This window comes from Ruditapes philippinarum, unplaced genomic scaffold (genome assembly GCF_026571515.1).
Source record: "Ruditapes philippinarum isolate M1 unplaced genomic scaffold, ASM2657151v2 ctg17758_1_1_1_1, whole genome shotgun sequence".
Taxonomy (NCBI): Eukaryota; Metazoa; Mollusca; class Bivalvia; order Venerida; family Veneridae; genus Ruditapes; species Ruditapes philippinarum.
Window position 1 is genome coordinate 1 of NW_026858955.1, and position 15793 is coordinate 15793.

The 15793-nt window shown below is 33.4% G+C and overlaps 1 protein-coding gene across 1 annotated transcript; it reads left to right on the forward strand.

Annotated features, from left to right (window-relative positions):
• Positions 1 to 180: 180 nt before the first annotated feature.
• On the forward strand, positions 181 to 15027 carry LOC132754767 (ADAM 17-like protease; the record flags this gene model as incomplete). The annotated part of the gene is made up of 8 exons (XM_060745455.1): positions 181 to 369; positions 6443 to 6584; positions 8615 to 8745; positions 10159 to 10250; positions 12343 to 12440; positions 13433 to 13506; positions 13949 to 14082; positions 14932 to 15027. Coding segments are annotated over exons 1-8 (822 nt in total), but the record flags the coding sequence as incomplete, so codon positions are not given.
• Between the last annotated feature and the right edge of the window lie 766 nt (positions 15028 to 15793).

Below are 15793 nucleotides of genomic sequence, written 5' to 3' on the forward strand. Positions count from 1 at the left end.
CCTGTTCTTAATTGCAATGTGGTCATTAAAAGTGTGACCATGTTTAAAAACAAAAAAAAATTAATAGCATTTTCGGGGCTTATTCGAACTTTTATAAAATTACACACAGTTCGTAAAAAATAAGTCTTTTCGCGCTTCTTCTGTGCCCACTGAAAATAATTTGAAACTCAGTCTAGGAATTCCAAAATATTCGGAATACTTTTGTTGTGATCCTTACTAATTGCTTTTCCTTCCGTGTTTTGATGAGAACAGCAACCGATTTAGAAATTGATGATTAATGTCAATGAATTATGTGACAGGAATATATTTTAAAAATGAAATTTAATGCACTTATTTTTCGCCTTTTATACGTTCTGCTGATATCTCCAGGTAAGTGACAAAAGTTGTTACTAGACGGTTTGAGATGACTCACCCCACCCACTGAAAATGAAATTAAAAAATTTCCAACAATTTACCTGTCCAGTTGTGGCGTAGTTAGTACTGTTTACAGCGAAGTTCTTATAGACTGTTCTAGAAGATAGGAAATGTATGAAATGTTTTATAGGCTGTCATAGAGAAACATATTTTAGTGTCAAAAATATCACAATGTATCAAACTACATTTTGTAGATCTATCATGGTTTTAAAAAAATAATTTATGAGCTAAATTAAGATCTAATATTTCCCACGGTAACCAGGCTCCTGTTGCTATGGATGGAGGTAATTTGAACATGTGCTGATTTACTTTAATCTGCCCTGTCTGTACGGGGAAGTCAAGGCTTTGGCTTGTGCCTAGTCCTAATATGAAAAAGGCAAAGCCTCAAAGCGAGCTCGATATATGTTCTTTTTACTTGAAATAGTATGAAATAATCGCTCATTTTTATTTCAAATGCATTGACAAGTGCGTGTGAAGTCACACGTACTGTGTTAAATATGGCTCCGCCCCTGTCGTGAAATGAATAACGAGTTTTGAAAACGTTGATAAAACTTTGTTTATTTTATTTCACTCTATAATTTTTCAAGCGAAATAAAGATTATTTAAAGTGAAATAAATGTAAAAGTTAAAACGTTTGCGACATTAAAATAGCGTACTTGATCAATTTGTTTGTTTTGCAAGTGCTGTTTGGCGCTACATTGTGACATCACGTAAACAATACTTTAAACGTCTGTACAGCGTTTACGACTGAATAAAAGATATTGGTGTTCAGATTCATTTTCTTAGTTAGACCATTTTCTTTCATTCTAGATAGTTTTCACCACAAAATTCGACAAAAAATTGTTTTTATTTATCAGATTTCAAACAAAATGGCGCCTTCGATTTTCATTTTTTATACACAGCTTCCGTTATTCTGGTTCCCTTTCCAATTATGGTTCCCATAGGCGTATGCGGGTGACCAGTCTACACATCCGTTTTCAGTCAGAATTCCTCAGTTTTTATCGTTATCTTTAAATTGGAAAGGTTGCGATGTGTCCGATTCGGTACTTTGGACGAAAGTTTTCAAAACCATCACTTAGCAGGTACTCGCGTTACCGTAAAGCTCGCTTTGCGAGCAGGCCCTTCGGGCCAGCTCGTTGAGCTCGCTATAAATATGACGTCGCTTTGAGATATTTTTGCTTCTGGACAAAGTAACGGTCAGGCTTGACCGACATAAACTATATCAAGCCTGTATTGTCTGATACTAGTTTGTGCTGAGCAATAGACTACATTTGTATACTTTAAAGGAATTTGAATACACAAAAATTTTAAAAAATATATAGATTTCTATATTTATTAATGAAATTTTCAGTGTCGTTTCTAGACAAGCGCCGCCATTTTTAATATAACTCAATGATAATAGACAGGGATATTCCTATAAGGGAACAATCACAACTTTTCGGCTTAAGAATGATTGTGTTCCGTCTGAAAACATAACTTGATAAGCAGTGCATGAAATACCGAAATGACACCTTAAAAATCAAAAATATAAAATAAAAATGAACAAAAGGTTTTTATCTGACTCCTGTTCATAATTTCATATTAGGTGTCATTAAGCATGTAAAGTAGCACATGTTTGGATTTGCGTGATATCAGCAGGGAAACCCAGATGCAGTGTCAAGTAGCGGCAAGGAGAGCAATACATTTCAAGTAGGACAAGCAAACTTTTGAATGATAATGCATGTAAACCCATAATAAAATACAATTTACAAAAAAAAACAAAAAACTAATAATAACTTGTTAGCAAATTTTATCATATATTTAATCACACACTCTACCATCAAAGATTCTCTAAAGCAGGCCATTTATTCTGTATTAATACAGTTTACTAATAGATTTAAAATGAAAAATAAACAAAAATCTAATTATAGAGCTTTATAGTGATTTAGCTTGAAATATGACTATAAATTATAACTACAAATTATCACTACAGCGATATTACTACATGTATATCAGCTTTCACATTAATTGACTTTGAAATACAATCTCTGTCAGATCCCTGGCATACTGTTTAAATCTCGGGATTATTCCCGACCAGTTGACCACTGATGTGACATGTGACGATGTTGTATAAATTATCTTTTCTATTGATATTGGTTACAGGGCCTTCCCCAGAAATATCTGTAAGAGCAACTTGGAGGGGGTGGGTGTGGGAGGGGGGCATGTCGAAAATTTTTTGAAACCTTACAAAGGAATGGTGTATTTTGGTGCATATTTAATGGGTTATTGCCTTACTAACATGTTTTACTGACGATTTTGTCAACTTTCCTTCTTGAATTAAGTTTTAAGAGGTCAGTAATAATAAATTTACACATTGACCACAACTAGACTAGTTTACTTAAAATTTAATTTCAATTATTTTTATGCCCCCGCCATGTAATGGCCGGGGCATATAGTGTTACCCTGTTCCGTCATTCCGTCCTTCCGTCCTTCCGTCCTTCCATCCTTCCGTCCTTCCGTCCTTCCGTCATTCTGTCATTCCGTCATCATCAGTTTCCGTTCATTATCTTAAGAACGGTTGCACACATTCAAGTCAAATTTGACATATGGATATGTCATGAGAAAATACAGGTCAAGTTCGAATTTGGTCATGGTTCGATGATTTTTGGCAGAGTTATGCCCCTTTTACTTTGAAAATAATATGAAATTTCAGTTTCCGTTCATTATCTCCCCAACGGTACAACACATTCAACTCAAACTTGACATATATATATGTCATGAGAAAATACAGGTCAAGTTCGAATTTGGTCATGGTTCGATGATTTTTGGCAAGGTTATGCCCCTTTTACTTTGAAAATAATATGAAATTTTCAGTTTCCGTTCATTATCTCCCCAACGGTATAACACATTCAACTCAAACTTGACATATGGATATGTCATGAGAAAATACAGGTCAAGTTTGAATTTGGTCATGGTTGGATGACTTTTGGCAGAGTTATGCCCCTTTTACTTTGAAAATAATATGAAATTTTCAGTTTCCGTTCATTATCTCCCCAAAGGTACAACACATTCAACTCAAACTTTACATATGGATGCGTCAAAGAAATGCGCAGGTCAAGTTCAAATTTGGTCATGGTTCAATGATTTTTGGCAGAGTTATGCCCCTTTCACTTTGAAAGTAATATGAAATTTTCAGTTTCCGTTTATTATCTCCCCAATGGTACAACACATTTTACTCAAATTTGACATATGGATATGTTTTTGGAATGCCCAGGCCAAGTTCGTATTTGGTCATGGTTCAATGATTTTTGGCAGAGTAATGCCCCTTTCACTTTGAAAATAATATGAAATTTACAGTTTCTCTTCATTATCTACCCAACAGTGTTACATATTCAACTTTAATTTGACATATGGATATGTCTAAGGAATGGGCAGGTCAAGTTGGAATTTGGTCATGGTTTGATGATTTTTTGGCAGAGTTATGTCCCTTTCACTTTGAAAATAATATAGATACATCTTAGGAATAAGCAGTTTAAGTTTGAATTTGGTCGTGGTTCAATGATTTTGGACAAACTTATCTTTCCTGAATGTTGGAAAAATTTTGAACTTTCAGTTTCAGCACTCATACTTTTAGCCATTATTTTGGCTACAAATATGCAATATGCTATTTTTAAAAAGTTAAGACTGAATAATTTCAGTGCCTTGAACATTGTATGAAAATGGTTTTTGTTAACATTGAAAAGTTTTAAGGGCTTTTGAACTTAAAATGAAAAAAATAATTAATGCACCATCTGAAATTTTGGCTGCATGCGGGGGCATCCGTGGCATGATGACACTTTTCTAGTTTTTTATATTTTACCATCTGGAGACTTGTGGCTTTAAAGTGCTGACGGAATTTTAAAGCATCTCAGGTTTTTAGACTTTGAAATTTAAGTGCATTGGTGCGGGTGGGCTAAAAGGGTCTAGTGAAATCCCTGGAGATGTGATGAACTGATTGACCTCAGATTTAAACAAAGTATTTGACAAGGGTTTTTCAGTGTTGTATAATTATACACATATACAAACATCAAGAATGGTTTCTTTATATTACAATGATAATAAAATTCTAAGGGAGATTTAAAAAAATTGATTCGGTCAGAGGTATCATAATCATGGAAAACTAAACGTAATGTTTGTCAGAATACTGATGTTAGCATCATTCCTGATTATTTATTATTGTTTTAAGGGGGCATCTGTGGCCGAGTGTTTTAAGGGGGCGTCTGTGGCCGAGTGTTTTAAGGGGGCGTCCGTGGCCGAGTGTTAAGGGTCTTTGTTTTCAAACAAATTAACTGTCACCATTTTAATTTCGAGCCATGCAAGCATCATCAGATTCTACATGTGAGAAATCTATCCTGCTCGCTTTAACGCTCTGTCAGCGGTTCTACTCCAGTGCCTTTTTGTGCCTGAAATAATGTACAGAGGGGCATCTGAGGTCTTCCTCCACAAGTAAAGCCAGAAAGTTACCATATGACCTAAACTGTGTTAAACAGTGTTGGTGCAATGTAAAATTCAACCAAAAAAATTTTTTTTAAAATATTGGCATAATGTCTTAGGCTGTAACTGTGCAACTTGACAGCATCTTTTCACCTAGTTATGAATACTTACTAAAAAGCAATTTTTTTTCTTTTTCAAAGGTCATTTTAAATTATTTTACATGTTAAAACTGAAAGAATTAACACAAGATGTAAGTTATGTTTTTAATTTTTTATGGCCATACATACTATCTATAGATAGATGAAAGGTTGATAAGGCTATTTCGCCAAGTGTCTAGGGGATATCAAAGTGTGACCTTGTATGTGTGTATTTATTATAAGGGTCAAATCCACAATTTAGGCACAAGAATTATCTTTTGCTATAAAGTACAGACCCTACATATGTGATCCGTCATGCCTTTAATACAGGTTTAATTTTGAAGTATAAAGTAGTGTTAATTTATGATTTTACAGTTTTGACATTCACAAAGTATTAGACAAAGAAAAGAATTTTAAGTTGAAAGGTCAATGTACAGCATTTAGTCAAATTAGTGAGTACATAGAATACCTAAACTTACAGTACAGTTAAGAAAGTAGGACTAGGTCTCTGTTAAGCGGATAGAGTACTGTTTAGTTACAAGTAACTTCCAGGTTTCCTTATATCTAGATTTCCTGCTAGACTTCCTGCTATATCAACTTCCTGCAGAATCATCTAAATGTACAGTACTGTAAAGTTAGTTTTATTTTATTTTATAGAAAGTAAATATTTAGTATTATGTCCAGGTAAATTTTTCTGAATCAGTCTTTGCTGGAAGAATCATTGCTGACTTTACCAGATTACAATAGCCGCCATATAAGTTAAACTTGAAGTGTGAACATAATGTTCTTCTTATTTCTGAGCTAGTCAAACATGTTAAGATTTTGATGTATTAATGATTATACTGATAAACAAGATTATGTTGGAAAAATGCATCATATCACTGTTAAGCCTTCTCCTGAGAGCTATTTATAAGGCGACAGCGACGTTTGTTTCTAAAAATAGAATATCTAAAAATGAATTGTACACTTTACTAAATTACATATAGAGAGCAGACCGGTAGACTAGAGCCAATTTAGAGGGACTATTTAGATTTATCGAGGGGTTTGCAAATTGTTGATGTATTTTAACGATGGCAAATTTTTCTTGCCTAATTCTATTGATTTGACAATTATATGAAACGATTTGAGCCGCGTCACAACAAAACCAACATAATGGGTTTGCGACAAGCATGGATCCGCGCAGTCTGATCAGGATCCATGCTGTTCGCTTACAAACTCTTGAACACGTAGAGAATCTGATAGCGAACAGCATGGATCCTGATCAGACTGCGAGGATGCGCAGGCTGGTCTTGATCCATGCTGGTCGCAAACGCACTATGTTTGTTTTGTCGTGACGCGGCTATTTTATCTTAGAAAACCTGAAGGCCACTTTAAGTAAGTTTTGTTACACCGATTTTATGGTTGAATTATAAATCTCTTTTATCATGATGTAATTTCAGTAAGTGGAAACATCCAGAATCAATTAAGATATTTTGAAACTCTGAAGACAACAGACTTTACACACAGGGTCAAAAGGTCATTAGATCCCAATCCTCACAGTTCGGCACACATTACAGAGGTGACAGTCAACACCCTCGGAAGGTAATTTATCTTTGAAAATTAACATACATATACCATAAAACATTGATCAACATTTAATTTATTTTTAAAGAGAAGATTTCATGCATTTAAAGGAGCTCTTATGTCCAAAAGCCTTAAATCATATTTTAATTCTTACACAATTCAACTGGGTTGAAAAAAACATGAAAGATTTTAAATTGAGATGTCATTGATTTAGTGCCTAGCACATTGATGATGTATATATATCGGATGACTTATATTGATACACATATTAATATATACCAACATATGACCGATAATTACGGGTCTGTAATTCATTTTCATACATGTGTGAATGATTTCAGTAAAAACATATGCTGTTCATACAATTATGAATTTTCTTCATGCTTCTTTTTTGACCATATTTTGTCATCACTGCTATGAAATGTGTTGGTTATGTAACAACTGTATAATGTAAGACATGGACACCTGCTTTTGAATAAGTTTATGTTTTTTCGTAATTATTATGCCCCCGCCATGTAATGGCCGGGGCATATAGTGTTACCCTGTTCCGTCCTTCCGTCATTCCATCATTCCGTCATTCTGTCATTCCGTCATCATTAGTTTCCGTTCATTATCTTAGTAATGGTTGCACACATTCAACTCAAATTTGATATATGGATATGTCATGAGAAAATACAGGTCAAGTTCGAATTTGGTCATGGTTCGATGATTTTTGGCAGAGTTATGCCCCTTTTACTTTAAAATAATATGAAATTTTCAGTTTCCGTTCACTATCTCCCCAACGGTACAACCCATTCAACTCAAACTTGACATATGGATATTTCATGATAAAATACAGGTCAAGTTCGAATTTGGTCATAGTTCGATGATTTTTGGCAGAGTTATGTCCCTTTTACTTTGAAAATAATATGAAATTTTCAGTTTCCGTTCATTATCTCCCCAACGGTACTACACATTCAACTCAAATTTGACATATGGATATGTCATGATAAAATACAGGTCAAGTTCGAATTTGGTCATAGTTCGATGATTTTTGGCAGAGTTATGCCCCTTTTACTTTAAAATAATATGAAATTTTCAGTTTCCGTTCATTATCTCCCCAAGGGTACAACACATTCAACTCAATCTTGACATATGGATATGTCAAAGAAATGCGCAGGTCAAGTTCAAATTTGGTCATGGTTCAATGATTTTTGACAGAGTTATGCACCTTTCACTTTGAAAATAATATGAAATTTTCAGTTTCTGTTTATTATCTCCCCAAGGGTACAACACATTCAACTCAAATTTGACATATAGATATGTTTTTGGAATGCCCAGGCCAAGTTCGAATTTGGTCATGGTTCAATGATATTTGGCAGAGTAAAGCCCCTTTCACTTTGAAAATAATATGAAATTGACAGTTTCTGTTCATTATCTACCCAACAGTGTTACATATTCAACTCAAATTTGCAGTTTAAGTTTGAATTTGGTCGTGGTTCAATGAATTTGGACAAACTTATCTTTCTTGAATGTTGGAAAAATTTTGAACTTTCAGTTTCAGCACTCATACTTTTGTGGAAATGTATGTAGCCATTATTTTGGCTACAAATATGAAATATGCTATTTTCAAAAGGTTAAGACTGAATAATTTCAGTGCCTTGAACATTGTATGGAAATGGTTTGTGTTAACATTGAAAAGTTTTAAGGGCTTTGAACTTAAAATGAAAAAAATAATTTGTGCAAACAAATTTGGAACTAAATATTATAACATCTGAAATTTTGGCTGCATGCGGGGGCATCCGTGGCATGATGACACATTTCTAGTTTGTAGACATTTAATTATTTTATCAAAATTATAAAAAAAATTCAAATGTGTATTGATTACTGATCAACAGAAAAGTATCAACAATTCATCAATATCATTTCTTCTACTGACATCTCTAAAGATAAAGGAATATATTAAATTGAAAATTGCTAAATTAGCTAATCACTGTTAGTTTTAGCAATACAATTAAAAAGGGTAAAGGTTAGTCTGAAGTATATGTATTATATTTCTATTGTTTCAGACAGTTTCATCTATACCTTAAGCCATCAAACATCCTGTCTTACGGGTTTAAGGCTTCAATTGTCCGAGGTAATGGCAAGTCAGAACCTTTCTATTTAAACGGAGGATCACTTTTCACTGGAAATGTTGCAGGTAAATTATTAACAATGTTTACATAATATTGCCTAGACAATAAAGAGATAGTCTCCTAAGAATTACTGAACAAATAATTACTTGCATTCCCTGATTAATAAATAATTCAAGAGCAAAAGTTGATAACATAGATAAGACTCAAGTCAATACTTCATAAATTATTATTATTCAATAATTGGAAAACTTTTAACCTTTGAGACAAGGCAGTAAAAACAGGGCAATGTTGCTTTTTTGTAAGGCAAGGTAATGTTGTTTAATTTAAAGGCACGGTATTGTTGATTTATTTTAAGGCAGGGCATTATTGCTTAATAATAAAGCAGTCAGTAATTGTTGCTAAATTACATGTTGATTGCAGGGCAATATTGCCTAATTCCCAAGCAGGGCAATGTTGCTTTATTGTAATGTAGAGCATTTTTGCTTAATTTTATAGCAGGGCATTGTTGCTTTACTTTAAGACAGAGCCATGAAGCTTTATTGCATTGTTGCAGGAAATGACATAACTATATAGTAGGTGGAATTTTTCTCAAGGCCAAAACTTTTTCCAAATGCCTTTAAAATGGAAATTTATGAATGTTATACATGTAGCTATGTACAAGCATAAAAGTGTTAGTTTGTACAAAATTTATATTAGATTAACATGGCCGAGTGGTTAAGGTCTTGACTTCAAACCACTTGCCCCTCACCGCTGCGAGTTCGAATCCAGACGGGGACTTTGGATTCTTTCATGTGAGGAAGCTATCCAGCTAGCTTACGGAACGTGGATGGTTCTACTCAGGTGCCCATTCGTGTCTGAAATAAAGCACGGAAGGACACCTGAGGTCTTCCTCCACCAGTAAAGCTGGAATATCGCCATATGACCTATACTTTGTCGGTGTAACGTAAAACCCAATCAAACAAACAAACAAAAATATTAGTTTGATTGTGTTGGATGCTATAATTTTATTGAAACACTCTCGAAATCTGTTCCTGGAACTAACCAGTACGAAGCAATAAGTGTAATCTTTCCTGCTCACGAAAAAAAAGGCTTGTCCTTGATGGGGTTTGAACCCACACAGTCAACAAATCTTAGATAACTATTCTGATGGGTTAACCGCTTGGCCATGTCACTACTGTTTTTGAATCTAGTATGGTCCCAAGCAAGGATTAGGAGATCTTTATACAGATAGATACACTTCTTTTGCTTCATCTTGAATTATAAGTCTTATATAAAAGACTTCAAAATAAAAATAAAAAAAATGTTACGCTCCATTTAGCGTATTAACATTACGTCATTTGTTACTCTATTCATGTAAATGTTGATTTTTCTGAAGAAAAAAATATGTCACAAGCTGAAGAAAAGTGTTTGTTTTTATTGAACTGATTATATGCAAGACTCCAGGATTAAATATATTGTGTCTCTTGTCTATTATACAGATGATGAAAGTGCTATAGCAAATGTGAATTATGATGAGAACGGAGCAATTCTTGCCAACATCGTTACTAAAGATGATACGTATGTTATTGAGGTAACGTATATTAGATGTTTTAACCCTTTTGTTTTTGGTTCATTTTGGAATCACTCTGATGCTGCAAATGGTTATACAGTGACTTTCAATCTTTATTCCTGGAGGAAGACCCCAGATATCTCTCTGTCTGTGTATTATTTCAGGCCTAAGCAGGTTCCATGTGTAGAACCACTAACCCTTGGTAGCCTAGCTTGGAAACTGTCCCACTATTCCTTACAGTATGGGCTAAAAGTGATTTTTGCAGTTTTTGTTTTGTTAAGGTAGTTCTTGTGCCACCAACATGGAGAATAACAGTTACACACTATGTTAGCCATTATGCCACTTGTTGTTAGGAAATCTTGCCATTACTTAAAAATTCAGCTTTTAGACTTAATGCAATTTAAAGTCCCCTCTGGTATTTGTATACACATTATAGACGATTACTTAACTATGATTTGTTTAGGGTTACAGTATAAATTGCAGCAGATATTTGTTTTATTGCTAGCATATATAAATCCCAGTGCTTGGTATTTCATGAATAAATGTCTCAGAAAACGTTGTTAAGAAATGCTAAATGTGCTATACAAAAGCTTTTGAATATCTTATGAATAGCAAAATATAGGTCAGAGAATTAATTACTGTAAGAATAAATGCATGTAGATTTCTTGTTAGGCAGGACACCACTAAATCAATACATCAATTACCAAGAGGCTGTTTAATAATGGTAATCAATACACTCATCATCAAGAATCTAGTTGTAATAATTTGATTGCATCAGTACACACATTGATCCATGTTGGTCAATAATTTAATCTGATTTCACTTTTGGATTTCTTGTTTATACTTTATACATGTATATTTGTATTTTCTGATCGCAAGATCAGTAAATACATAGCTAACATCCACGGTCTAACACAAAATTTCCTTACAGACCTAACAACGCAATGTAGTTCTCACTAAGAACTGCTTAAAAACCAGCAATTTAAAAGAAAGAATAATTTTTAATGTAGGCATTTAACAAATTACAGTGCATTAAACGTTTAGAGTAGTCAATAGAAATATGAGGTTACAATCACAAATTTCGCGGATGAATATCTTTTTTACCAAATGAAAAATGTTCGGCTATTTCCGTAAAGCTTAATCAATGAAAATGCTATTTTTAGCTATGTCGATTACCGAATACTCCAGAGCGTAGTACACAAATAAATCTGACTGTCGAGTAGTGGAATATACATGTCGTACTGTTTTGTCGAGAAGATTTTCGCTAAATTATTTTCATCAGTGTTAAACAACAGGTTTATCGTGAACAAAATACCTCGAAATTAGTAAGGATTACAAACACGAAATGGAAATTCTCAAATTAGAATTACAATGTATTTGTTTTTATTCAAGCTACATATGTAATACTTCACCGTGGTGCAGAGGTAGCGCGCTCGTTTAGGGTATGAGAGTCCAAAGGTTCAAATCCTAGTCGAGGCAACTTTTTTTTGTGTGTCTTTTTTTAGGAAGTAGCCACGATATGCAAGGATAAAGTGTGGCTGTCATTTTTTGATGCAACTCTAGTCATGCAAAATTCCTTATGTATCAATCTCAAACTGTTATAGATGCAGTTGTTGCGTAAGATTAATTATAGTATATAAAAATAAACTTATACAGGAAAATACATACAGATAGTCAGTATGATTTAGATTGCAAAGATCAGAAAATACCACAGAGGTTGCAGCCCTTTGATTTTTCATTGATTGGTACAATGTTCCTGAGACTTTCTAGTTCGCAACAGTAAATTTTATGAACTGGTCAAGGTCTGTAAGTCTAGTATTGACTTTACTGAATTATCCCCCTTTGCGTAAATTCCAATAATAACAATATGTAATGTTCTTGCTTCTGTTTTACCACAAAACAATGACCAAACACTGGAAATAGAATTAGGTGCAATAGCAACTTGTATAAATTTTTATAAATCTGCATTCTTTTTCAAAATAAAAGCATTATGTGCACAATAAAAAATAAACAACTCTTACTCACTATCCTTTTTAAGAATGTTTACCACCACATTCAACATTTTTTTGTATCATTATTTATATTCAGAAGTGTTATTGTTTATATTTTACAGCCATCCTGGAGATTATTGCCAGAATCTGATAACCACACAATGGTGTCATATAGAAAATCTGACATGAAATTTGAATATGCTGATAATGGACAACACATGTAAGTTCTTTCCACTTAAAAGATATTAGATAATGTGTAATTGAGTAAATATCGGATCATGATGGATTATTAATACAAATAACATATCATACAGGATTGTTGTACAAATATTGGATCTCTAGCATTATTGATACAAATATTGGATCTCTAGCATTATTGATACAAATATTGGATCATGCAGAATTATTGATACAAATATTGGATCTTGCAGAATTATCGACGTGATTATTGGATCATACAGAATTATTAATACAAATATCAGATCATTCTGAATTATTGACACAATTATTGGATCATACAAAATTAATGACATGATTATTGGATCATGCAGAAGTATTAACATGATTATTGGATCATGCAGAAGTATTAACATGATTATTGGATCATGCAGAAGTATTAACATGATTATTGGATCATGCATATTTATTGATACAAATATTAAATCATGCAGAATTATTGATACAATTATTGGATCATACAAATATCAGATCTTATCTTATAAATCACGGTGCAGGAGTGTAATAAAGCCATTTAATAAAAATGATATTACACTAGTGTAATAACACTTTGACATGACATCATTTGCGTTATATATGAACATAAGCGCCCTAATGTTAGCGTTACACTATAGGCGCATAATTGAAAAGTACTCTTTTTAACAGTTAACCTTTCTTATCATATATATAGAATACAATATTTAAGTAGATTCAATTCTTAATTTGTTGAACTCATTGAATAAAACAATATTATGTTTGCAAGAGGCTCCCATAATATTGGACTCGTTGAATAAAAGCAAGAGGCTCTCTTAATATGATTTTATTCAACTTGTTCAATAAATTTAGTATTAAACCTACACTTATTGAATATTCTCATATACAGAAGTTATATTTTCTTATTGAATTATGTACACATGTATTTAATTATGCAGAAATGATAACACACATATTAATTTATATTTATTTGATTGGTACACAGAGTTTAATGTTTTTCAGACATCCTGTATGTGGCATTAAAGAAGGGAATGAGGACGATGAGTTACATGGTAGAGTAGAAGTGGAACAACATGGTAAATAATTGAATCACAATATGAAAAATAGGACCAAAGTAGGAAAAATAGGGTCAAAGGAAAAACTATTGGGTTAAAATTAAAAATTTGAGGTCACCTTAGTTAACTGAATTTAAAATGGAATAGTTAATTTATCCTCTAAAAATTTTCAGCTCCTAAATTCTTTGACTGTTTTTTTGTGTAAGACATTGAGTTTAAACTAATGATAAATGTTTGCTTTTGAAAATGCTTATATATAGCAGGGTCAATATTCTTCTTATTTTCTTTGTTTACAAAAAAATATATATTTTTGTTGTTACAATACTTAGTGATGTTAATTTGATGCAACCATGATCAAAGTAAAAATCTGATTTAACAGACTGTTTTGTTTAGCCTTTGATACACGAGGGTCGAATGTTTATGCATATTTAAACCTCATTATCATCATGTTTTCTAATTATAGAATCTCACAGATACAAGCGCGAGACGTCACCATATCTTGCCGAGAGAACAACTTGCCAGTTGATGGTCGTTGCTGACTACATGTTCTACAGACATATGGGAGGATCTTCAGCTAGAGCCACCGCCCTTTATCTAGTATGTTATATCAATCCCTAGTTTTTAGCTCAACTATTCCAAGAATAGAGAGAGCTATTGTACTTACCTAGGCGTTGGTGCCGGCATTATTCTTTGTTTATGTTTTTTCATGCAAATTGGTATCTCCAAAACTACTGAAGGAATTTGGTTGAAACTTGACATACTTATTTTGGAGCATAATAGGAGGTCTCTATCCAAGGCCCATAACTCTAACTTAGATATTGACATAATCATCGCCCTTTTTATACTTAGATTTTTTCATTATCAAGGCTCTTGTTATAGTATCAAGAGATTTTTTCATTATCAAGGCTCTTGTTAAAGTATCAAGTATCTATGCTCTTTTTTTACTTTCAAATGGTGGAGCACGCTGTCCTATTGACAGCTCTTGTCCAGTGTAAACCCCTCTTTGCCTACAGTGGCTGCAAAGAATTATAGCTGGGAATTTTCCTAAAATATGATGGTTTTCCAGATTAAAAATTGGACAAGTCCATTGTAGTTAGCTTAGCATGAATAGGTTAAATAGCGTTCTACCACCGGATGAGCGAACAAATTTTCGAAGAAAGAATAACACTTAGTCAGTAGAGAGAAATGTATCATTTGTGTACAGAATGTAAATATTCAAGTGACATTTTTGTATGCTGTGGCAAAATGTGACATAATAACTATTAATAGACACCTGATTTGGGGCACTGTCCTATTGTTGTTAGGCTATTTCAATTGTAAGTTACTGGTAAGGTAATTTTTAATTGTGGGTATTTAAGGGGACTCTTTAAGGGCCTTATGTTTACTCCCTCCTTCAGGGTAAAATTTTCGGTAATACAACAAATATTGTATTTTATTTGTTTTCAGATTAACGTGATACAGTTTGTGAACACAATTTATCGCCACACACAGTTTGACCAGTCCTCTAATTCTATGATAGGCGTAGGGTTTGAGATTGGAGAGGTAGGAATTTATTTTTATTGAGGTACAACATTCTGTGGATGGAGCTGTTACTTAAATTCTTGATACATGAAGTTATTGATGCGTAAGGAACAGCATATTCTGTTTGCCCAGTTGCCAATTTAAAAGGTGTGAAAGTCATTAAATACCAACAAAGCAGTGCTTCGTGAATAAGGGTCATTTAAAACACACAATTTGCTTCTCATCTCTGAAGGTTCCAGCAACGCCAGCATCTTTGGATTCTTTCATGTTAGAAAGATATCCAGCTAACTTACAGAACGTTGATGGTTCTACTCAGGAGCCTGTTTGTGCCCAAAATATAGTACACAAGGGCACCTGAATTCTTCCTCCACCAGTTAAGCTGGAATGTTGACATATGATCTATACAGTGTTTGTGTGAAGTAACACACAAACAAACAAACAAAAACACACACACACACAACAGGGATTTATTTAAATTAGTCCATTTATACATTGGGCCAACTGTAACTAAATCAGGGACAAAGAGTCATAGAATTCAAGGGTGTGCTCAAATAGTGTCAACCATAAATTATGATTTTATTTCTGCACCATATGTAAAGGTTATTATGTGCTTTCTATTTATAGTTCTTTTTGTGTCGCCTCTTACGGAGTAGTGGCAACATATAGGGATCAACTTACACATTCCGTCGTCTGTCTGTCCGTCTGTCTGTCTGTCCGCACTCAAACAGGAGAGTAATTATGTGCTATAAAGGGACAATGGGTAATGTTTTTCTCTTTGATGTCATTA